Genomic DNA, 25,467 nt, shown 5'->3' with positions numbered 1-25,467 from the left:
TATCATTTAATTGTATTTGATATTTAATTTTCTTTTTAAAAGTTTTATTGTATTAAATGTTTTTTTCCTTTGATTTAATTGCTTTTTTAAATGTAGTTCATTTCTTTAATCTTTTTTTTCTGTCAAGATTTTAATCCCAACCTTAAAAATGAAACAAACTCTTAAATCACAATGAAAATACTTCTGTTGTCACAATCATGAGTTATTCAATTATTCAGTTTATCAATTCAACTTTATTTGTTTACCACATTTCACACAGATGACAAAACTAAACAAGCAAAGCGAAAAAACTACGCTAAAACTATGATTAAAACTCAAAAACATATTTTTAAAAAAAATATTTAACATCGTAATAAAATCTGTTGTGTCCAGGGGATGGAGGGAGTTTATTGAAGTCTTCTTGGGCTCACATGGGAAATCATTTAAAATATAAACTTGATATTCAGTCTAAGGAAACTGCAGAATGACAGAAGAACCAACAATATATCCTGTTTTCTCCTTTAATGAGTCGACTCTTCTTGTGCTTTCAGACCAAAGAACTACAGACTCTTCACAACCTGCTCAAACTCTTGGTACAGGACCTCACCACACGGGTCAAGAAGGTTTCCGTCTCATTTCTACTCTGAAGATCACCTTCTCCTGCTCAAACTGCTGACAAATGTTTCTGCTGCTCTAAAGTCTGGTCTCCAGAACTTCCTAAAAACTCTCAAAGTCTCTTCTGCTGCAGGTTGCTTTGTAGAACTGTTGCAGAAAACCTCACTAAACCACATGGAGGGGCCTCAAGATAGTTGTCTAAAAGAAACCGTACAAAAACCAAACAAGCACAACCCAAATGCTAAAGTCTCCTGCAGTCTACCAGAGAACCTCTGAGAACAGAGAATCAGGACAGGAACTCTTACCTTCTGGACAACCAACGACGGTTCTCAAACAAGAATACAGAATGTGTCTGACCAAAAACCTCTGAAGACTCACTACAGCCAAGATAAAGACACAACTCAGCTGCACCAAATCCACTAATCACTGCACACATTAGCACCATGTGATAACTGTAGCTTAAGAACCACATTTACCAAGACAACTATCCAGTACAAAGCCCTAAAACACACCAAGAAACACATTAAAGTCTATTTTACTGCTGGAAGCCAACGCCTAAAGAACAAACTAAAGCAATGGAGCCAAACCCGATTCAATGGTGAACAGAAGCAGAGGAAATGTTTGTCTGCAGCCAGATAAAGCAGGAAGACACTGAGCTGCTCAGGTGTTCCTGATAACACCAAGCAGCCACCTGGACAGCCAATAGGAACACAGCTTCCTGGAAGTCCAGAGGGCTGGCTTAGTGAAGGAAATTTAGTTTAAAGTTGAAGCAGAAAGTTAACAAAGAAAGTTGAAAACCACCTTCTGATCCCTGAAATCTCTGAGTTTTCACACAAAGAACACCTGAACATGTCAAACTGGCCTCATAGTAGAACCATCATTGTAAAAACATCATAGTATGGTGTGTTGCTCAAAAAACATTAGGACCCGGCTGTCGAGGGTCGCCGAGGAGCAACACAATAACAGGACAAACGCTGGTTTCCAGGGGGTTAGGCAGCTATTTATTTGAAAGAGTAAGTTTACAACAACACAACATGTGAGCAGAAAAACCACAAAGTCTGTCTTTAGTTCAGCTGAAAATATTAGTTTTTGTCTTTTTTATTGACCAAACTTTTTAGGAAGTAGATGAAGAATAATTAAAGCTCTCATGTAGAAGTCCAACTTATTTTGGATCCTTGTGGAGAGTTTAGAGTTTGTACAGCTGTTGCGTTTTTAGAGTCACATGGATTGTTTTGACATTTAAAAACAGAGTCCTGAAATAAAATTACAGTTGTGGATTTATGTCATTTAGTCTGGACTAAACAAATAACAGCAGCATAAATCTCAAACGTCATTATGAGGAGTCTGGATTGAGGTTTCTCACTTGATAATGATCAAAACATGAAATTTAGGTTGGTTTAAAGGAATATTCCACCTTAAATGTAGACCTAAAGGATGGTTTGGAGTAATATTCTACTCTAACATCTTCCAATGTAGACCTAAAAGGTTGATCTGATGGTATATTCTACCCAACATCCTGGAACATTTACCTAAAAGGTTGGTTTAATGGTATATTCCCAGAAAAACCCTTGAACATTGGGCTTAATGGTATATTCCACCCAAAATTCTTGTACATATACCAAGAAGTCAGTGTAAAGGAAATGTAGACCTAAAAGGATTGTTTAAAGGAATATTTAAACCATTATTTTCATTATTTAATAATCTGTTATCAGTCAGAACCCTGATAAACTTATTTTCATCAGTTTTTTAGTGGAAGTCACAAATAAAGGAGCTCTTGGTTTTTCCCGGCGTTACTGAGTCCAAAGCTGCTGTTTCAACACAGACACGTTCACATGCATCCACAAACCTCTCAGCACTCAAACACCCCAGACAGGAGGCCGGCTGGACCGAGGCTCAGCGGCGTCCTCAGACCCACGAGTCGAGGAGTCGGTGAACTTGTTGGTCTGGTTTGAAGGCCTCCATGTGGTCCAGTAGAAGTCCACGTAGTCAGTGTTGGCTTTGAACCGCAGCGACTGGCCACCATCAGGTGGACCGGCTCGTCCTCGTAGGACTCCTCCTGTAGCCTTGAGGGAACCACAGGAACATTCAGTAGCTGTTGGAGTTCTTCCTGTCAGGCTCGTGGTAGAACGGCTCTGAAGAATCTTGTACTTGTCTTATCTGGAACAATCTAACAGCCTAAACTGTTAACAGCGGTGTAAAGAAGCAAACACACAGGCATAGATTAGGACTCAAACTAGATTTATTTTAGAAAACAAATCAGCTTAGAGGCATTTGTTCACACATGTGGCTGAATAGGAGGCCGTCCAATCACATTTGAGGTCTTCACTCTGTAGGTTGGTTGTTTGGTGAGACTCTTGGACCTCCATCAGCTGATGTGGATGTTTGATGGTCTTCCTCTCTAGTGCCAGATGATTCATCCATGAATTCAGCAGCTACAGACTGAAATGAAGCTCATGCTGCTGTTATTGAATTCCTGTTCCAGATCAAATGTTCAGAGCTCACCTTGAATGCAGCCGTCTGCTGTCTGATAGTTTTTCTCATCGTAGTCTTCAATAAAGTCTTTTTCCTCATGTCAGGATGTGGTGAGACTCTTTCTCAGTCACTGCAGACGTCCCTCATTGTGCATCTCCAGAGAAGAAACAGAAAAACTGGTCACTGCTTCAGCATCACAAACGTTCTCCAGCATTGAGAGTGTTTTAGGAATTCATTCATTGTGTTGTGAACTTTGAAGGAGCAGAAACTTTACAGCTGCCAAAGATATGAGCTCCAATTCTGGATGTTTTAGGAAATGAAGTTCATCAAATGAACACTTGATTATTGCTGATAACTCTCATTAAATTACTGAAGAAATCTCACATAAAAACCTGTAAAGTTCCTTCAAACAGATACTTGTGTGTTTCTATTTAAGGCCTCAGGTTTGAACGTACAGCAGAGGATTAGACAGGAGTGATTTTAATATTTAAATCAGTCCAGTAAATGTTTGGAGTAAAAATTATTAAAATTTTGATTTAGATAGATTTGTGTCAAATAATATTGTAGAGTCTCACTTAAATATATCCAAATTAGTTCAGTGTATTTACATTTTATGGAATATTTGATTTCTTTATCTCAATACTGTAGGGTCTGACCCTGAATATTATAATAATGATGTCAATTTAAATAATAATATTGTAGTGCAGAGTCATAAACTTTAATCAGCTAAACTTACATAATAAATATCACTGTACAATCTTAACCTGAACATTCATATTATTGAGGTAAATTTACATAAATCATTATATTCCAGAGTCTTAACTGGAATATTTCTAACATTAATCTTTTTGTATTGTGCTGATAAACAACAATAACCCGACTTTCAGATAATATTTGTTGTCTGTGATTGTGAGACTAAATTCCTCCACATTTTGGAACTTTACCTGCAGAAGCTAAAGGAATAAATAAAAATAAAATCTGTTCATTTCCACATTATGTACATCTGTTTATTCTTAATATCTCAGACTGAATGGTAGCTGGCAGTAAAAACAAACTCATCTGCTGGACTGAATTTCCCAAAATGGAAACATGGACAGACTTTAACACTCATGTATCCATGGCAACGCTAACATTTCTGCTTCTTACCAAAGTTCACAACACAAGTAAAGATTTTAATGTAAAACTTCAGGGATGACTGCTGACCATAAGTATTCTGATCAATACTTCATGATCAATACCAGGACAGATGTTACAACTCCAGCTGTTGCATTAGACTGCAGTTACTCACAGAGAAATTAAAACATCACATTCCTCATGAAAACTAGATGGGACTTTTATTAAATAAAGTGTTGGTGAATAAACAGTGTAAAAAGTGCAAAGCAGCTCCATTAAATCAGGAGATGTGAGACTTCCACAGCATGGATCACCATCTGCTGTGTTGATTCATAGCTGAATGTCAGAATGAACTGAGATAGAAAAGCTGCTTTGAGCTGCAACATTACGGTCTGACAATCCAACACCATCACAGTTTTCATCTGGTTGTTTTGCTCCAACATGCTGTGAAGTTCAGTTTTTACCTGAATCAATACAGAGATTCTATTTCCAACCAAGACTGGAATAAAAATTTGAATGTTATGAGGTTATTAATGCAACTAAATCCTTTCAGATGGAAGGATTTACTTCAAAGTTCTAATTCAAGTTTCAGTTGGAGCTCATTCCATTCACTAAGAAAAACAGCGATACTATCATAGCAACATTTAATAAACCTAAAGCTTCCCTGTTGACTCATTGGTGGAGTTTGTTACTGAGCATCTGAACCTTAAATCCAGTGAGACGACCATCTTCAGTCGAGGCCAGTCAGAGAACTTCAAGACCTTCCATCAGCTGGACCAGATGTGGCATCATCTCCCTCTGAACATCTGGATGACAGGAGAAAAGACAGAAATCAAACACAGATGACAGAAATACAATTTATTCACTTTCATCATTTTATAAAAGTAGCATGAACTTTATTAAAACTTGACATCAGTAATGAAAGTAAATGTTTTTATCTCGTGTTGAAGCTAAATTTAAAGTCAATTTTAATGACAGTTTATCCTGAGGGGAGTGAGAATGGAGCTTTTCTTTCCTTTTTAGAATATTCCCTCAAAATATTCTGTTTATTATTGGCTTTAGAAGCATTTTTCTTTACTTATTTTTAGATACCTCAGACTGATACACTTTGCTGGTTTGCAGATAATTTCATGTACAATGACAATAAAGATCTTCTATTATAACATATTGCTAAAACAAGAACTGCAAACCTTCTCAACCATCTCTCAGGCTCCAAAATTCCAACTGCAACCAAGAATTATCTGATGTACTTATTATTATAATCTTTACTGAACCAGCCCTGAAATTAATAAAAATCTGTATATGGATATGGTTTTCTCTGATGGGACCACTATGGAAGCCGTAGTAACAATTAACTATCCTTTGAAGGGAAAGATTAGGTCTTCATTCAGGTGGATAGAAAAAAATGCTCTCCCCTAAAAAAAATAAAATAATAATAAAAAACTGCATACAATAAAGTAAATCTCTTCTGCACTGCACACATACTACACTTTTGTATAACTCTGGATGTCAGAGTAAAGGCAGACAGATCCACCGATCAGCCACAACATTCTGACCACTGACAGCTGAAGAGAACAACATCCATCATCTGGTTCTAATGCAACGTTCTGCTGGGAAACCTTGACGTTCATGTGGATGTTTGACATGCACCACCACCTAAACACTGCAGGACAAACAACCCCCTAGTCTCCATGGCAACAGCAGTCCTTGATGCCAGCTGCCACCCTCAGCAGGACAAAATAAAACAGCTCAGGAGTGGTCCGAGGAACACGACAGAGCTAAGCTGTTCACCTGGGTTCCACACTCCCCACATCCAGATCTGATTGAGCATCTGTGGGATGGTCCAGGATCAGCCTGGTCTAGGTAGGACCCACCCTGCAACCCACAGGATCCACAGAATCCACAGGACATCCCCAGAGGTTCTGACGAACCACTGGGTCAGAGGAGTTTTAGCAGCATAAAGGGACCAACACTGTATTAGTCAGGTGGTCAGAATGTTATACTGTTATATTGTCATGCTGATTATATGATCAGTAAATGTTACCATCAATTATAACGTCCACATTGATCAGGAAAAAAAAAACAACTATCAGTTCATTCAGAAACTGTGGGGTTAAACCTAAAAACACAGACCTCAACAGCAGTTTGTTTCAAAGCAGAACACCAGCTGGTTTTTACTAAAGAAGCTTTCAAAGCAACAATTAAATGACAGTTTTGTTCTCATTAAGTTCAGAGTCAGCCAAAATAATGTACACACATCAGGAAAAGAAAAACTTTTATAAATATTTCATTTGTATAAGTACTTCTATACATACAGATTCCTCTTTCTAAGTTTGATCAAATCATGACAACTCTGTATCCTGTTGTACGATGTTTTCCCAACAGATGGCGCTACCCTCATGAATGGAGCATCAACAAGTGACGTCTACAACACAACAGAAATGTCTGGAAGCCAGTGGCCACCACTTTGAGCACCTCTTGTAATTGTAGAGGCCAAAGATAACTTTTATTAATCTCGTGATGTCTGAATAAATTTGGTATTGAAATATTTATGCAAGTTTTTCTTTTCCTGATGTGTGAAAACATTATTTTGGCTGACTCTGTATAATGGGTTTCTGACAGGTCACCAGGCAACATCTTTTTATAATAATGACAAACATACCTGCATTCTACAGGAGTGATTTTCCTCATGTGCAGGTAAAGATGTGTGAGGAGCTTAGAGATGACAGGAGCAGGAGTCATCCTCACTAATTCAGCTTCCACCTAGAAACAGAAAGACCACAAACAAACACACTGATATACTCTCAAACGTTCAACCTCACAGCCTCAAAATATCTGTTTAGGAAGTGTTGTGTTTTTAAATTCTGCTGAAAGCATTGACAGACATTCTCTTACAAGGTTGTGTAAAAAGCAGCCTGTCCTCTGAGCTACTGAGAAATATTCCTGAACAAAGTTTCTGCATGTAAATCAGCTCAACAAAAATTAAAGCCTCAGTCACAGATAACAGGTATCGCAAATTATAAAGAACTTTCTTTGTTAACTCAGACTTTCTGCTTCAATCTCACATAAAAAGGGGAGTTTAACTCGTCAGGTGACTGAAAATACGACTTGTGCAGTTCTAGATCCAAAAGTAGGATGTTTCAACTCATGTTTGACTACAAATACATGCAATAACAAATAAATACAATGGCTGGTTGTTAGTTTATTCACTATTAATGTCATTTTATATACTGGATTGAACTTGAGCAGTGGAAGAGAGAAGAAATTTAATGAAATTATGGAGATTCAGAGAGGTAATGTTGCGCAATGTTAAGTTAAGCACAGTTTAATTCAAACCAGCTGAATGTTAAACTTCAGTGCAGCTGAACGGGTTTCAGTTAACCTTAAAGTTTGAGTTTTTGGAAAAGCGCTTTATAAATAAAATTTATTATTATTATTATTATTATTATTATTATTATTATTATTAAAGTAAAATAACTTTTTTAAAAGCTAAAATACACAGCAGAGAAATACAGGTTGAGAAGTTCATTCTACTAAGGATGGACAGCTGCGGCAGCAACTAACACAGGTGTTCAGCGGTAAGTTAGCCAACTGTAGGGTTGCCACCCGTCTCTTAAAATATGGAATCGTACTTTATTTGACAATTAACTGTTGCGTCCCGTATTGAATCACTACGGGACGCAAATTGTTCCGTATTCTCATAAATTCCCCGTACACGTCTGTCACACACTCATCAAAACTGTTTAATGAACAAAATAAAACACAGGAAATATTAAGGGCAGCCAATTTCTTCAACATAGGACCTATGCAGCGAGGACCCGCGAGGTCCAGCGGATGGATCTCAGACTTCTCTGGTTGTCTGGTTACAGACGGTGCTGCACCTGCGCATCTAAAAATGTCTACAAGCGAAACTCCACCACGTTCAAAGAAGCAAGAACATTTTCAAAATTGCAGACGTGATTGGGAAGACTCGAACCCCTGGCAGTGGGTACGAGTCAAACTGTGTTTTCTGTTGCTAATGGACTGGCTGAAGTAAGGCAGCATCAGGGGACCAACATGTAAGAAACATGAGAACAGAGAGAACCCAACCAGTAGGTCACAGTTTATCATCCCCCAGTCATCTCCTGAAGTCCATATGGTGAGAGACATCAGTATCTGGTTGTTCATTTACCAGAGGATTCTTATAATCATGCTGATGTGGTCTGTACTCTACAGTATTTTAGTGACTCAATAAATGCCTAAGTTGTTTTTTTAAAATGCTTTTTAGTTTTTAATAAACATTTAACAGCCTATATGTAATCAATAAATGGCCTTTGACTATGTAAAGAAAAACTCATTCAGCACTCTGATATGCTAACAGTACTAAATAAAACAATAAATACATGCATACACACATAAATATGTCAATACATTAATTGTATTAAGATAAAATTTAGATGAAAAACAACTGTCTGCAGAGAATTTCTTTGTACAGTACTCTGCATTCAGTTATTAATATTTTTGCAGAATCCAGTATTGCACACTGGTTGCTCATTACATTTCATTAGTTTGATTTCACTGTTTAAAATGATGCCACTTATTTTCAGACAGAACCTGTGATCATAAAACAATACAAAATTCTTAGTATCGTGTTAATAAAGCACTTAAAGCTTTACGTATGGCTAAATACTTTTTTCAAAATTAAACATACCACTCCTTGGGTGGTAGTGATCCCGAGTATGGTAAAGTTGGAAAGATATCCACAGATTCAGACATCTGGCATCAATAACTCATTAGATATACTTTGTCAGAACATAAACAATGTCTCTTTCCCATCGTTGTATGGCAGACAACGTGCTACATGTCAAGTTTAATCAAAAGCTGTCTTTCAAGCTGCGCAAATAACATTGGTGTCTATGGAGTGCACAGGGACCATTTGCAAATTGCAAAACCGCTGCAACAGTGAAGAGAGACACAGATATTCAGTAACTTCACTCTGATACACTGTAGTGTCACCAAAATCATTGCAGCCTTCAACTGGCTCCTGTTGACACCAATGTTATTCCTGAACTTGAAAGACAGCTACTTTTGATAAAACTGGGCTTGTAGCACATTGTCTACCTTACGGTGATGGGAAAGAGGTATCGTTTATGTTTTGACAACATTTATCTGAGTTACTGATGCTGGAAGTCTGAATCTGTGAATATCTTTACAACTTTATTGAACTGTGGCCCCGGCAGCCACGGTGAGCGTTCTTTATTTTCATTTCTTAAAGGTGGCAACCCTAGCCACCTGTGTAAATTATCCCGCTAGCTAACTTAGCCGCTTAGCTAGCTAACGCGTCCGGACCAACTGCTCAAACACGACAAAACACAACTCTTCACAAGTCGCTGACTTAACGTACAACAAAACAACGCTACAGGTTAGAAGTATTTATCTCCTTACCGTGTTTTACGCCAAAAACAAGGTCAACAGCAGCCAAAGATGCTACCAGACGTGCCGACCATAGATACATAGAAGACTAGATACGCTAGCGCCTGTCTTCTGGTCTGACCAATCACTGCTCTCTGGCTCCGCCCTCTGTGAATCTTGTTGTCGTTTGGCTCCACACTTGCTGATGACCACTTCCGGTCTCAGAAAATAAAAAAACTAATCTTTTTCTGTTTCTATCTCTTACTGATTTTATTTTTTTGTTATTCTAAATATAATCTGAAAATCACAGCATTTTTAAAATTTCGTATATTCCTTTTTGGTCATGAAAAGGAAAAACGCCTTGTATTTCAATTTTAATTTTTGTATTTTAAAACGAAAATCAAATAACCACTCGTTTTTCGTTTTTTCAATACCCGTTTCAGAACGGAAAATCCAATTGCCAGATAAATATACGGACCGTAGTTCAAGGTTATTCAAAACATTGAATATCCATAGTTTTATTCTGTTTTCATAGTTTCTGGGTCTGATAATGGTGCAATTTTGATGTTTCTTTTTTTAGGAATGTAATTTTTTATTTATAAAAAATAAACATTTTTTGAACTAAAAGTTTGTAATTAAGTTATTAAAAGACAGACAGGCAAACCAATGCCGATCGTCACAAAACTCCGCCTCCTTGGCAGAGTAATAACTTAAACAACAAAAATGTTTGTGTCATTTATATTTATCTTTGCATTTATCATCTGTGTATTTCATTCACAGATTACTGCAAATTCAAAGTGCAATTATAGAAATTATGTATAACATTTTTAGTAGTGGTGGGACAGGATTTAAAAAAATAATTTAATGAATTACAGGCTTTGTAATTAATTAATCGCAATTAAGTGCAGTTTTGTCAAATAGCAATATTTGACACAATAATTGAAGTTTTTCAATTCAAATAAAATTGTGGTTGACAGTTGAATTAATGAATAGACATATACGTGTTTATAATTTAAAACTGATTTAGAAAAAGGAAAATGGGACATATAGAAAAAAGTGATTTTGATGACTTAAAGCCTGAATTTACTTGTTTTTTCCACTGTATGGCACAAAAAATCAGCATAAGTAGTTCAAGGAGCTTCAGAAATCCAGAGATTCATTCTGTTTTCATCTTTTCTGGGTCTGATAAATGGTGTAATTTTGATGGTTCTTTTTTATAGGAATATCAATTTTTATTTATGTAATTTTTTTATAAACAAAAATTTTATAATTAAGTTATTAAAAGAGATATTTTTGTTGTTTAGGTTATTCCTCCTCCAAGGAGGCAGAGCCTCCATGGAGTAAAAATCCATCCATCCATTATCTATACACCGCTTAATCCTCACTAGGGTCGTCGGGGGTCAGCTGACTCCGGCGAAGGCAGGGGACACCCTAGACAGGTCGCCAGTCTGTCGCAGGGCTACATACAAAGACAAACAAGCACTCTCACATTCACAGCTACGGGCAATTTAGAGTAATCAATTAACCTCAGCATATTTTTGGACTGTGGGAGGAAGCCGGAGTACCCGGAGAAAACCCACGCATGCACAGGGAGAACATGCAAACTCCATGCAGGAAGATCCCAGGAAAGCCGGGACGCGAACCAGGGATCTTCTCGCTGCAAGGCGAAAGTGCTAACCACTACACCACTGTGCAGCCCCGGAGTAAAAATTTAAACCACAAAAATGTTTCATTTCTATTTATCTGCATTTTTCATCTGTCTGCTACATTCACAGATTACTGCAAATCTAAGTGCAATTATAGTGATTTTATTCAACATTTTAAGACTTTCTGTAAACTCAAGCACTGTCTAGAAAAGTGGTCTATTCTAGGATGGCTACACCGTTAACCGTTAGCATGACTCGTAGCTAACGTTAGCTCTGGTGCTAACAGCAACATGTTTTACACTGAGGTGATACCGTCGGCTTGAAGTGACGCAGTGATCAGAAAACTCTTTGTTGTACAATTTGCACACAACCAGGCTTTTATCCAAGCTGCCATCGGGAAGATTTTTAAAAAAAAAAAACTTTCTGCCCAACAAGCTCAATCTCATCTTCCTTCACTGTTCACCAGTGCCTGACTTCACTCAGTACTTCCTGTGCTTCTTCTTCATGGCTACAAACAGACAGAAAGGCTTTAATTTGCTAGGTAGCATAGAGATTGAAATCTGGAGCACTGAAAGAGGGTCATGTAGTCTGATGAGTCCAGATTTACCCTGTTCCAAAGTGATGGCGCATCAGGGTAAGAAGAGAGGCGGATGAAGTGATGCACTCATCATGTCTAGTGCCTACAAGTCTGTGGGGGTTAGGGTTATGATCTGGGGTTGGTCAGGTTCAGCAACATTATGTTCCCAAAGAATGAGGTCAAAGAATGATTACCTGAATATACTGAAGGACCAGGTCTTTCCATCAATGGAGTTTATCTTCCCTGATGACATGGACATGTTCCAAGATGACGATGCCAGGATTCGTGGGGCTCACATTGAGAATGAGTGGATCAGGGAGCATGAGACGTCATTTTCACACGTGGATTGTCCTCCACAGACCTCAGCCCCACTGAGAATCTTTGGGATGTTCTGGAGAAGACTTTGCGCACCTTGATAGAACCTTGATAGAAAATTAATGCAACTCTGGACAGAAATAAATGCAGTGACATTGCAGAAGCTTATCAAAATGATGCCACCGCGAATGTGTGTCTTTCTCAGAGCTAAAGGCGGTCCAATGAAATTTTTGGATGAGCAATATAGAAAGCTGATTTAAGAACTGAGTTATGGATCAAGTCAATCTAAATTTAAGCACAACAGTTACAGAAAGTAACACCAGCCAATGTGGATGTTCTTTGATAATGTTTTGCTCACAGCATAATTTTTTCTTGGTTTTAAATTCAGTTGTTTCTTTGATTTGAACTTTTTCAATTGTAATTAGCTCAAGGGCATTATAGTTATGTTCTTTTATAATGATTTGCTTGCTGAGCATACGTCACAGTGAAAAAAAAAGTTAACAATTAAGAGTTTTGGCTTCAAAGAATAAAACCAAGAAGAATTTTTTTGTAAATTGAATGTTACTGAATGTGCCTTTCTGTACTTTTTTGTTCTTGCATTGTGCATAATAAGTTAATCCATTGGCGGTGCTGTATCTGGTCCAGATTTGAAATGAAGATGGGGCTGTAAATGCTCTCAGGGTCTAAGAATCAGACTAATTCCTGGGTAGGTTTTCTGTGGGTCAGACAAGGAAGAATCTGGGGTGCCAATGAAATCACAAAGTGAGGGATAACCTCTTTAAACAGCATTCATTTTTGACGGTTTGGTCAATATTTTTGCAATACTTCTGTAACACAAATAAGAAATGCTCCTCTAAGATGCATTTTACATTGAACAGGGTCAATCTGGCCTGTTAGACTTGGACTTGTACACAACCTTGGGAGGCTCATGGAGGTTTTCCCTCGTTTGTCCAGCGGGGGGAGCTGTTGTCATCATTATATGGGTACTGGAAAGGTGCCAGCCAGGCCAGCGTTGCTTTCTGCTTCAAGTTGTGCAACCAGTAAAACTGAAATCAGGCGACGTCACATGAGATTTTCCGGAACTCCTGGCTGTTTTCTGAGAGTTTGTCCTGAACCCGGTGTCGAGCTGCACCGACGGAGAGCCGCTCTGAAGCCCCCAAACTTCTCCCTGAATGTCGGTATGTATGTTTACAAAGTTAAAGTCTGACTTCATGCGGAATTCACGTGTTTGGAACTTTTACTGGCAACAACGTGAATGAGAGGAGTCTGAGTTAAAGTTGGCTGCATGGAGTTAAAACAAGGATGTGTGTTGATGTTGGGATGGTCATGTATGTACTACTTTATTATAAGGTGTTTATAAATGCGTAATTAAAACAGATGAAGTCTTCTCTGCTTAAATTATACTCTTGTTGATGGAGTAATTTTAAATGTGATATTTTCTTGTCTCTACAGAGTCATTGTGGTCTAAACAGCTCAGGTGCATCTTTTATATAGCATGCACAGGCAAGTTAGTGATTACTGTTTATTAGTGTAATTACAGCATGTGATGAATTAGAGCTTTGGAAATGATTATTACATTGCTAAGTCTACCTTAACAGGCCTTCTGCACTGATAATTCTGTTGTAATTCTGTCATGGTTAAATAATTATGGCATTTTCTGAAAGACATGAAAAAATCCTATAGTAATTCTATACATACCAAAATTTGTGTTATATGTGATGTATTGAAACTGTAAAATTGACACTACATGGCCATAATTTGACCATATCCTTAAGCTATATGTGTGAAATCAGCAGTTAATCCAAACTAAATGACGTTATCTTACAGTAGCCCTTCGTCTACTAGGACTCAAGGAATCCTGGACCCTTTCTTATACCTTATTTTTATACTGTCTGCATATATTATATTCTATTAGCACCATTTGCATCTCAACCTTTTCCTTCTAACGGCATCATTTGCGCCTTATTTTCTCTTATGCGTGATATGTGTGGGCTACTACAGTGTCTGCGCTGCCTGCTAACTGGCTTGGAATCAGCAAACCAGCCGTCCATTACAACCCTAAGAAGAAGACAGAATATGTCTTCATCAGTAGACCGCATGGGAAGCGGCAGAAAGCGTTGGTCACAAAGGTCTGATAATTATTTCAGAGGCTGTATAACCACACTGCTGCCTGTGAAGATGTGAAACAGCGGCTGACCTCACTGTCTGCTGTCACCAAGTGATTAATTTTTCATTTAGTTCTGATTACAGTAACAACCTGTGGTTTGACATCTGGCTATCAGGCCCTTATTGTTACACCAGTGTTTGCTATTAAGTGAGAAACTGGCAGCAAGGACTGCAGGAGTGCTACCATATCCCAGTAACCCTGGCTTCTTGAGTGGTCAGACAATACTGGGGGGGCCGGTCCACTGAGCAAATTGCTGCGGGGCTAAGTATAGAATGAATACAAGTAAATCAGCAGAAAGCAATGGCTCCCCTCTGTGACAATGGAGGCATTTCCCACTGTGACGGATAGTAATCCCAATGAAGACCCAGGTAACAGCCTTTTAAAAGCCATAATTGCTCAGCTGTAAATGGGAAACCTATGAACAATAACACAGCTACAATTTCCTGTAATGATGGAATTATTTCTTTACAAGATGCTTTTATGCTGTTACGAACAAACAAAGGGATGTGATAATCAATCGCTGTGGACTCTGGTTTGGAGGCATTATACTCCTAACCCTGGCTTGCACACATAACATCATGTTTGGCCTTTATGCGTGCAGGAAGAGCTCCTTTTTCAGTTGGAAAGATAAAGAGAATATGAGCATCTCTCTGAGACAGAGACAGTTTATCATGCAACTGTTTTCTCTCTCTCTGCTTGTGGCCTTACTTGTACTGAACCCGGCAGACCCTGCTGGAATCATCTGTGACTTTGGCTGCGTGATCACAGCATACCAGGCATGCCATCGTCCTTATACAAGCACAGTCTGGACCCCGACAGCTCACTGCTTACCGGTACCAGTGATGAGGACTGTATGTGGAAAAGAGGATGAGACAGGGGATGGTCAGTTAGAATATCACACTGACACTAGATGCAGAATCAGCCAATGGCACGGCAGCCTGTTTTGGAGTCCCGTCTAACCTGCGATCACGCTCACAAATGGTGTGTTTCACAGCGAAGCAGTTAGTTAGTTTTACCACCCAGGACTTTGTTGTGAACTTCCTTCCTTTCCCCCCCCTCAGAAGCTGAGCCGGAGCTCAGCGTCATTGCGAGATGTCGTCTCCCGGCGCGTCTTTCGTGCAGATCAAGTTCGATGACATCCTCTTCTACGAGAACTGCGGCGGCGGCAGCTTCGGGAGTGTGTACCGAGCCAGGTGGATCTCCCAGGACAAAGAGGTGGCGGTGAAGAAACTGCTCAAGATTGAAAACGAGGTAGGAGTCGTAATTGCCTGGGCTTTTCATATACTTTTTAATTGTCAGTATTGTAACCATTTTAATTGCTATCCCATTTAGCGGGATGTGGTGACTTCTGTACCCATCACTCATGGTCATTATACTCCCCCACTTTGAGAAATGTGCGGCAAAAGAAACATTATTGCCAAATGAAAGAACGTATTTGGCCCAATTACAGCTGAGACTGTTCTTGAAATCCCATTGAAAGCACAGGCTCATTGTCTTAAACACAAAAAAAGAATTATCTTTGAAATCTTTTCAGGGAAATTGTATTACATTTGTTGGCCTGTGATAGGATGTTCAGAAAATTATTCATCGTTTCTTTTATGAAATTGTAAAAGATCACAGCTATCCATTCAACTTCACTCAAGTGTTTGAGAGATGATTGTTCAGTGAAAATAATAATGTAATCCTTTCACACTCAACCAATTGTTCCTTTAATTATAGTGTTTGGTTACAATTAAATGAACTCATTTTGTCAGGTTTCTGTTCATTGAAGAAATGGTAACACATGAGGCTCTCTGGGCCAGAATTATATACTAATATATCTCTGTGTGTACTCTGTCTTATTTATAGCCGTGTGGTCCACTGCTTTAATCTAGACATGGACATTTCAGTGTGTATTTTATGGATCATTGTAAATTGTTGTATATTTATTCATAGTCGCCTGAGGATGCTGATGGTCGGACTTTTCCTCTAGCACCACCAGAAGTTCTTGTTTGAGTTTGTTTTTTTTTTAAAATTAATTATTCTTTCATCAAAATGTTCTCAATGAATTAGCACAAACTTTTCAAACACTTTATAGTGATTTACTGGTTCTTCTGGTGTCACCTGAATGATTTGGGAAATATGCGCAATTGTGATTTTTCTGACATATTGTTGTTAGATTTGCGATATCATTTTTTAAAATCGCCTTTCAGTTCATTTTTGTATCATTGAGTATTGTAGTAGATTTTTTTGGAGATGGCATCAAAAGTGTGACTGTTATGTAAGAAGGACGGAATGAATTTATATAACTGTTGACATGACAGTTTAACTCTGGATCAGACACGTGTTATAACACATATTCTAAATTGCAGCCTTTGGTATTTGCTAATTCCATTGTTTCAAATTGTGACTTTGGGTTAAAACAGATTAATTGCTCAGTCTTAATGTCGCCATGTGATACACATCTGTCATTTTTAACCGAAATGCCTCAAGATGTCCACCACAACATTTTGTGCAAGTGTTGTGCCAAAAGGTGTGGATTGTTGTGAAACCAGGTGGTCCACCAACAGCGACAGCAATCATGGTGAAGGAGCTGCTAGTTTACACAAAAAAGGATGTGAATCTGCCAAGTCGGGAATGATTCAAGATGTAAACAGTGGCGAAACTTTCTGGGGAGAGACCTTATCACTGCGTTATAAGTGTTTGATAAATGGTGTGGTGAAATTCTGTAACTCCCCATTAGTCAGTTAGAACTGAAGAAGCCTCTTGGATGAAGGTGAAACGTCTTCAAGAACCCACAAGAGAAGTCCAGTTGATTCCTTGTGAAGCTTCTAAGAATATTATCATAATCATCTGAAATGTGAAACTTGATTAAACATCAAACTGCATTTTTTTAGTCACACTTATTCCATTACAGGAATTGCAAATTTATGTAAAAAAAAAAAAACAACCCACATTTGCTGTTACCATGGCCATAAAGTTATGTGTATTTGCATGTTATGACTGTTTAAATCCAGATGAAAACATTTGTAGGCATATAAAAACTGGAAGACCCAGTTTCCTCATGAGGCATGCAATCAGGTTTTGGCAGATGATCGCTTTTTGGCCCAACATGCATTCATCTTTTTCAAAAATCTAAATTTTCTTACATTAGTTTACTTTGTGTTTTGCGCCAGTCAGTAAATTTAAATGAAGCAAGATCAAGAACATAAACATTATACTTCCTCAACACCAGTCTATTAACATGCTGATGCTAGCAGTTAGGTCAAACCGTCACATTTAAAATTATTTATTTGCACTCTAATTAATTATTTGGGAACCTCTATGAATGATAAAACTTCCAGTTATGTTTTCTTGTGTTTGTTCTTTGTTCAGGCTGAAATCCTCAGCGTCCTCAGCCACCGAAACATCATACAGTTTTTTGGTGCGATTGTTGAGGCTCCCAACTATGGAATCGTCACCGGTAAGTTTTATAAGTTACAAAGCATTAGCACCACTTCTCATCTGTTTTCAGTGTAGTTGTTTTCAATAATCTACAGTAGACAACAGAGCTACTGGACTACATCATGATAGAAAATGCAGCAGCTGAACCTGTTTGCACCAGTTGCATAGTTTGCTCAACACTGAATGGCACAGAGGTTTCTATGGAAGCAGGAGTGAATGCCAGAGGCTTCAGGAAGTACACACATTCATACAGTAGTTGTGTGCCCCTGTTTTTTTTTTTTTTCTTTTTTTTTGTCGAGGTCAGATGCTGGGAAGAATAAAGCAGCTTATAAAACGCGTATAGCTGTGGACTGTTAGAAAACAGGGGGCCAATCATGCCTCTGCTCAAACTTCCATCCAGCAGGCTATCCTGTGGAGAAGTCATTTACACGCTTATTGTTATGTCACTTGGATGTTTGGCCTTCACTGTGCAGAATGATGCATGTAGGAGGCTGTTTTCAAATGATACGGCTGGAGGGCAAAGGTTTCTGTGTTCTTATATGGGCATGTAGTTGACATGTACGAAGTGTGAAAGCCTGTTGTGGACCGTTATGCGGCTTTCACAAGTGTCATGTGGAAACCCAAAGTCTCTATTGCGTATACTCTTAGGGTGGACTTTTCTGCGGAGTAGGAGCCATGTTGAGTCCTGTGGTTAAACAAAGTGTGGTCGCTTGTTCATAAATTATGGAATTTTCAAATTTGTGAACTGGATTAAATGTAATAATATAACAACAAGGGAATCAAACATTTTAGTGGACAAACAAATCAGACAGTTTAATTATAGCGCCGCTTTTCTTACTTTAATGCAATTTACTTGAGCTCTGTTCCATGATATAATAAATATCATGTGAATGTGAATTTAGGAAAATCAGCAGGATTGTTTGGTTGTCTTTGGCCTTTATAATGACTGGCTGTTTGCTGTACATGTGATGCCCACAAATCACAGGTTAATGATAATCAACCACACAGGTGGAAAATTACATATAATTAGGACATTTTTTGATAAAATGAGTAAATATTTAGTAAGTAAAACTCGTATAACACTTGAAAAATAACTGTTTTCCAGAATCCTATGAGACATCTTTAAATCTTTTTGTTTGGTCTTAATATTGGGGATGTGTTTAGACATGGGCGAACTAAGCAGTTGCCTAAGGAGAAAAGTCTCATGAAATTAATTTCTGATGCCTGTTCTACTTGAAAACGTTTACCACTGTGCACCCAGATATGCTCAGTATACACTAACACTGATACAGACAGAGTCTGTCAAGGCTGCTGACATACAATATTGTGAATCAGCTGATGTCATGAACACTGCAAACAAGACTTGGATGCATGGATGCAACCTGAGATCATCATGTTGCTGTCAGTAAGTCAGGAGGTTTAACAAAAGAAAGCTAATAATGATGAACAATTATCTAAACCCTGAAATTAAATGAAAGTGACATAAAACTGTAAGGTCGTGAACTTTTTATGTAAACTACTTTCAAATGATGTGGATCTATGCAAACAAAACTTTTACAGAATTTTACTGTCAACATCATTACCAATGCAGGCTTTTTCATTAACATTTATTGGCTACAGATTCCAATTTCTGCCCCTGAAATGACACCCAGCCATCTATCTAAAAGCACCGTCCAGTTTCAGGTGATTATAACCACAGAGAGCAGCAGTGATTGATGTGAGCAGAGCAATGTTGGGCTTCTATTTCAGTGACATTTAGCTAGTGAAACAGTGTTACAGTGCAGCTGAAAACTACTGCAACAGACGCACCCTGTCACCTTAAGAATTTATTAGAATTACTGAAGGATAATATTAAGTACAATAAAAATATTCAAGGATGCAATATTTTGTCAATGCAGAGCCATTCAGCTGTAAAACAAACATGCCTGAAAAATGTATTGTATGTTGATGATGCTGAAAAAAGTGGTCAAAAATAGAATTAAAAGGAATATTAGATGATACCACGTGGCCTGGATATCTATAAGCTCACATAATACCTGCACCTCAGTCCAGAAATGACACACTCTGATGGGAAGTCACATTGATATTAAGAACTTTGTGTTCCATATCAGAGGTACACAAAGTGAATATCATCTAAGTGTGGTTGTTGATCAAATGTTCTAATAGAAAACATCAGTCTCCACAGTGAACGTCTCATCTAGCGCACGAAAATATCCCCAAACAGCGATGCCGTCCATTAATCAATGAATTGATTCAGCCCTACTGGTAGCTGTGACTTTATTTGCTGCTTTAAAACTAAGAACCATTCCTTGTTTTCAGAAAAGAAAAACAAAAGAGGCTCCTTATCTTGAGACAACAACCTATCAGCACCAGCTGAAAGTCCACAAGGCAGCCCTACAGCAGCAGTTTAGTATAAATAGTGCATCCTGTGTGTAGATTGGATGCCGTGTTAAAGGCTCTTAACATGTTTACTCACTCAGCAGATGAACCAGAAGATACAGTTTTTGTTTGTGGTGTGTTTTGGAAACGTAACGTTTCCCCTCAGCCCAGATATTTCTGATGTTTTCTCTTGTCGTTGTTGCAAAGATCGCTGCCTGTTAAGGAAACAGTAAAACATGCTGTGAATGAGAAATGTAACAGGCTCGCTCACATCCTGAACAGGGAGTATCATCTCCTTTCATCATGATAACAATACACAGCTTCCCACTTTGCTGCTTTAACACACACAAGATCTTTGTTGCTTTGGTCAGGAAACCTGATAAATACAAGCCAGCAGGTCACATCTGTCTTCAATAAATGTTTAAAGTTACTTTGATTTTTTTCTCTCAAACAATCAGAAGTGTAATATGAATATTCTCTTGCTTTAAAACGGGGCTTTATCTATTTGATGTGTGTTGTTGGAGGGAGGTGAAAGGGAAACACGGACAGATTGTAGTTTTGCTTTTCTTTATTTACTTTCATAATGCTACTTTTGTTGTGCCGTCTTTCACAGCTGCCTGAGTTTATTGATCCCTTTATAAATCTTAAATAACCAGGCAATTATTCGCATTTCAGATGAAGTGGAAATGTGCAAATTAAATTCTCAGAATAAAAAAATAGCACTTGTAAACGAATAAAGAAAACATGTCAGGTCGATTCAAAAAGAGATAATCCTTGTCCTTCAAGGGAAATTTGATGTGTAGCCAATTTTGATGCAAACTGATATCACAAGAAAGTTAGGGCACCAACATAAGCCAATAATAAACAATGAAAACAATAATGCATTAAAAATAATAGCAATTATGATAATAATAGGTCATATGAAATGTAATGTCCAAATAATAGAATTTAATTTGGCAATATTGGGGTATTTATATTAATAAACAGTGGTAATATTAGCACATGGTTGTTAAAAATATTAATATCAGTCTACTATATTTTTTCTGTATTGTTTGGATGAAAATTCAGGAACCAAAGACACAAACCTCAAAGTGTTTTTCAATTAAAAAAATAACAAATGCTTGTTTAAAATGAAATGCTACTTATATTCATAGTGGAATTCAAGAAGAAAATGCTGCTCAAAACAGTCGTCAAAAAGAGAAAAAAAACAAAAAATTTCTCGTAAAGGAAACTTATCTGCATATGTTTCCTGTCAATAACATCAAGATTTAGATTTTTCTGCCCATCACAGCCACTGAAATACTTTTAAATTTAAAGGTCCTACATGTGTTACTTAAAAATTTGCAAAAAAACAAGCCGTTTGCTCGAACCAGGTTTTGTGAAAAATCAAAAGGGGTACAAACTAGAAACCAGTAGTGACTCATTTGCAATCAACAGTCACATGATGACAATTCAAGGCCTATTTGACGGAACTGAGTTGAAATGCAGGCGGTGTTTGCACAGAGCAGATAGGAGGCAAATACTGAAACAAATTAAAAATGTAAGTAGTAGAATATCAACAGCATGTAGAGCTGCCATTTTTGCTGTATTGTCAGCAATTGTGGGCAAAATGTTCATGCTGGTTCCCTCTTTCTTCAGTTTTTGTTTAAAAAAAAAAAAAAAAAAAAATCGACAAAATTCAACTTTAGTCTTGTGCTGTTTCTGTAGAGGTGCAGGACTTTATACTGCAGTGAAAAATGAGCCCACATTGAGTAAACATGTGTCAGGAGCTGTAAAGGCCCAAAAACAGGCTGGGATTCAGAGGCTTAACTGCTGCATAACTGTTTGGCCAAGTGAGACTTTATAAGGATTATAGATTGAAAGTTTAAATGAAGACGGAGATTATTGTGAGCACAGTACTCAGGTCAAACCAGTGGGTCTGTGTAATAGCTGTGCGAAAAGTTACAATTTACAATTTCATTTAGCAGATGCTCTTATCCAAAGCGACGTACATCTGAGAGTAGATACAACACAAGTAATTATTAAAAGTTCTGTACTGATTACAGAATTGCTTGTGAACAGTGGAGAAACAATCATGATGCGTGGCTGTAAAGGAACCACAGTATTTCTGGACCTGTGAAAAAAAAAGTTTTTGTTGTCAAGGAGCTGGTTGGTATCTCTATTTATCAAGGCAGAATGTAATTAGCACCAGATCCAGAAAAAATGTTTATGGGGCTGTGCAGTTTCCACATTCATCAGCTCTGTTATAAATTTCCTCTGACATATGACCAAGCCAATATCTACAACCTATTTGAGAAACCCGTTTGTCTGTGTTGACCTGCAGGACTTTGACAATATCTGCTGTCAGTCTGTGGCCTCATGAACCTAATGAATTACATTGAGTTATTGTTTCAGGGTGAAGGTATATTTGCTTTTCAGATCACTAGGTGCTTTTTTGTTTCACAGACGGTATTTAAAACTCCTCTGTGACATGAGACTAAAAATAAAAGAGCAGTATACCACAGAGCTGCTACAGTTTGTCATGCTATTTATGGACTGGAGATGTGCTTCCTGAAGTGCAAAGTGCAAAAGCAGACACGTCTTAACATGCACAGGTGAAGTAGCTGCATTAAAGCCTTATTATAGCTCTAATAAACATTCAGTGTCTGCTGCTGTCTGGCTTTTACTTTGCCACAAGTGAAAAGGCCCACATGAATTTCAGGCTCATAATAATAAAAATCCTTGGTGTATTTTACGATGGTTAATTAGGTCTTGGTGCCTGTGCATGTTTACAGTTCTGTGTTGGGACATGATTGGGTTATTATGCACAAACAGATGGTTCCTGCTATTTTAGCTGCTGCTTGTTTATCTTTATTTAAACACTTTGCTTCACAAGATAGCCTTCATCCACAGATAGTGAAAATGTTTTTGTGCCCATTCCACGCATCTTTCATTTACAAAAGGCTTCATCAAAGCTTTCTGTCTGGGTCTCGGACAGTCTTGTGGCAGGGATTTTACGAAAGGCTCCGTGATTATCAAGTTCCATACACTTGTAATGGGCCATTAAAAGTGTACAAAAGCTTTGGAAAGTGAGCAGGAGGGATTTTTTGGGGTTTAGAAACATCACAATTTAACAAACATGTCCCAAGGCGACAAGAAGACTCAGCGTGTTCAATTATACTCCGATAAGCTGAGCTCCTCCACAGCATCAGGCCAGTTATAGCAGCACTGTGCAAGCAAGACGCCGCCAGCTGGCTTCAAGGAAGTCTCATCAAATTCCACTTTTCAGTTGGTTTGATTTAACGCTATCACATACTGCACTTGTGCTATACATTTAATGCAACACTCACGACAACAGTTTGCCACTTTAAGATGTGGTACTTTCACCCCCATATGTGTTTTTTCATTTTGTTTATTTTACTCTTATTGATACAAACTTGGGTTTTTCATGTTTCCTCAGAGTATGCCAGCGGTGGCTCACTGTACGATTACCTGTCGAGTGATGAGAGCGAGAAGATGGACATGGGGCAGATCATGACATGGGCTGCAGAGATTGCCAGAGGTAATTATGATATTTGTTTGTTTCTGTGATTAGAATCAAATAGCAATAAGTCACAGTAAGCTTTATTTTTATAGTGCTGAAAGAAAGCTCCGGTTTGACCTCCTTATGGCTACAGAAAGCGACAATATTTTACTATTATGTGACATACTTGGTTGTTGATGAAGATAAAATCATCCACAAACTGTACAGAGTGTGGACAACAGTTCTAATATGAAAACAAATGTGTAAAAATTGAAAAGCTGAATTTCAGAACTGAAGAGAGCTGGCAAGTCGTTTCATTTTACTTCTTTTTATCGTTTATTTTACAAAGATGGTGCTCATACATGAGTCTGATTTTAGTTTAGTTGAGTTCAAGTTTGTTTATTGTAGTTGGGAACAGAATGTTTTTTCTCATGACCTTCCCAAAAAATGTAGAGGCTTTTTGATGATTTTAAAAAGGCAACTTAAATGTTGGGGGGAAAAAAAGACTCATTACAATCAGCACTTACAGTTATTTTTTATCTCATGTGATTAATCAGAACCACCAGTTTACGTCAGAGTTTTCAGTGATCTTCCTCTGAAAAACTTCTATTTCTGCTTCAGGAATGCACTATTTACATTCAGAGGCCCCTGTTAAGGTGATTCACAGAGACCTAAAATCCAGGAACGGTAACTGATTTTTACTTCTGATTTCTTTTAATTATCGTTTGCTATCTTATGTCAATACCTGCTTTTATTAACTTCTAAAAATTTCTCTTTCAGTGGTTTTAGCTGCAGATAAAGTTCTCAAGGTGGGTTTTAATATGATTTATAATCTGGAGTTAATCAGATACCTAAAAGGCTATGCAATAAACCAGGTCTGTGATCGTCCTGTTTACTGAAACAGTCATATCTTATCTGAGTTTGAAAGAAATACGAGCATGAAATGCTGGTATGTTATTTTTCTGCAGTATATGGACACAAGAGGGCAGTGACTAACTTAGCATGTACATGAAGTCACTGACAGTGTTTCTGCTGCACCTTATTATAGGTGCGTTAGTGGATGAGGTTAGGGGAAAGGAACATTTAAAAAGTAGTCCAAAAGGCTGTGTTTTTGACCAGATCTCCAAAGAGGTTTACTGTAAGTCCAATCTTTTTATCTTTAAACAGCAGCTCCAGATCCATCGTTTGATTTTAGGGTTGTCTTTGAATTATTCTTCTACTACTTTATTATCATTTGTCATAATGTCTTTTTGAGATGTCGTCTAGAAGTTGCCATTTTACAAATATTTTTTTCCCACAAAACTCAACAAAACGGAGCTATTAAGATACTGTACCGTACAAGGGATCTAGTGCATTATGTAAAACTGTTCAGTCGCTTCAGTCTCTTTAGGGACATTCTGTATCTGATGTATCACAGAGCCAGATTTTCTGAATCGACTAGTGTGTGCTCCATTTAATTTGCCTGTGGCACTGCAGTGACTGAAGCAGCAGTTGACTCCAGACCTAAATTATATGATTACAGTTTCACATTTGTAGCAATTGCAATCGTCGCCTTCAGTTGAAATAAAAATCTGCATTGCTGGTGTGATTGTTGCATATTAAGTATTACACACATTAAGTTTGTGAACGACAGGCTGCTACCCAAATTAACACTTTAACTTACCTGCAGCATTTGTGTAATTTCTGTTTTCATCACTTCAGATCTGTGATTTTGGGGCGTCTAAGTTCCTGACACACACAACACACATGTCCTTGGTCGGCACGTTTCCCTGGATGGCTCCGGAGGTGATCCAGAGTCTGCCTGTGTCGGAGACCTGCGACACCTTCTCCTATGGTGTGGTGAGTGACAGAAAATAAATAGTTGAAGCACTGTAGATAGATAGATAGA

General features: G+C 37.9%; 1 protein-coding gene and 1 long non-coding RNA gene across 8 annotated transcripts in view; one reads left to right on the top strand and one right to left on the bottom strand.

The window, feature by feature from the left end:
* On the bottom strand, nt 1-25,404 carry LOC118470934 (uncharacterized). Of its 5 annotated transcripts, none has more exons than XR_008603145.1 (6): nt 25,243-25,404; nt 20,175-20,292; nt 11,988-15,124; nt 6,842-6,942; nt 2,906-4,985; nt 1-2,774 (listed from the first exon to the last, which is right to left on the bottom strand). It is a non-coding gene; the product is annotated as an uncharacterized LOC118470934 (long non-coding RNA). The 5 variants fall into 5 exon arrangements; XR_008603143.1 differs by lacking the exon at nt 1-2,774 and having other exon boundaries at nt 2,816-3,220; nt 4,885-4,985; XR_008603141.1 differs by lacking the exon at nt 1-2,774 and having other exon boundaries at nt 2,816-4,985.
* The window catches only part of map3k20a (mitogen-activated protein kinase kinase kinase 20a), a 28,755-nt gene continuing 16,434 nt past the window's right edge, over nt 13,147-25,467 (top strand). For 2 of the 3 annotated variants that reach the window (XM_023279275.3, XM_023279276.3), the window contains exons 1-7: nt 13,147-13,286; nt 15,337-15,526; nt 17,630-17,717; nt 23,517-23,618; nt 24,201-24,266; nt 24,360-24,388; nt 25,281-25,418. In XM_023279275.3, coding sequence (XP_023135043.2) covers nt 15,368-15,526; nt 17,630-17,717; nt 23,517-23,618; nt 24,201-24,266; nt 24,360-24,388; nt 25,281-25,418 — 582 coding nt within the window. In that variant the 5' untranslated portion in view covers nt 13,147-13,286; nt 15,337-15,367. Of the gene's footprint in view, nt 13,287-15,101; nt 15,257-15,336; nt 15,527-17,629; nt 17,718-23,516; nt 23,619-24,200; nt 24,267-24,359; nt 24,389-25,280; nt 25,419-25,467 lie in introns of those variants that run through there. The other variant, XM_035952390.2, reaches the window with a different exon arrangement.

Source organism: Amphiprion ocellaris, chromosome 11 (assembly GCF_022539595.1).
Source record: "Amphiprion ocellaris isolate individual 3 ecotype Okinawa chromosome 11, ASM2253959v1, whole genome shotgun sequence".
In the NCBI taxonomy this organism is placed as follows: domain Eukaryota; kingdom Metazoa; phylum Chordata; class Actinopteri; family Pomacentridae; genus Amphiprion; species Amphiprion ocellaris.
The sequence above is the reverse complement of the archived record's forward strand: the minus strand, read 5'-3'. Positions and strand labels throughout refer to the sequence as shown.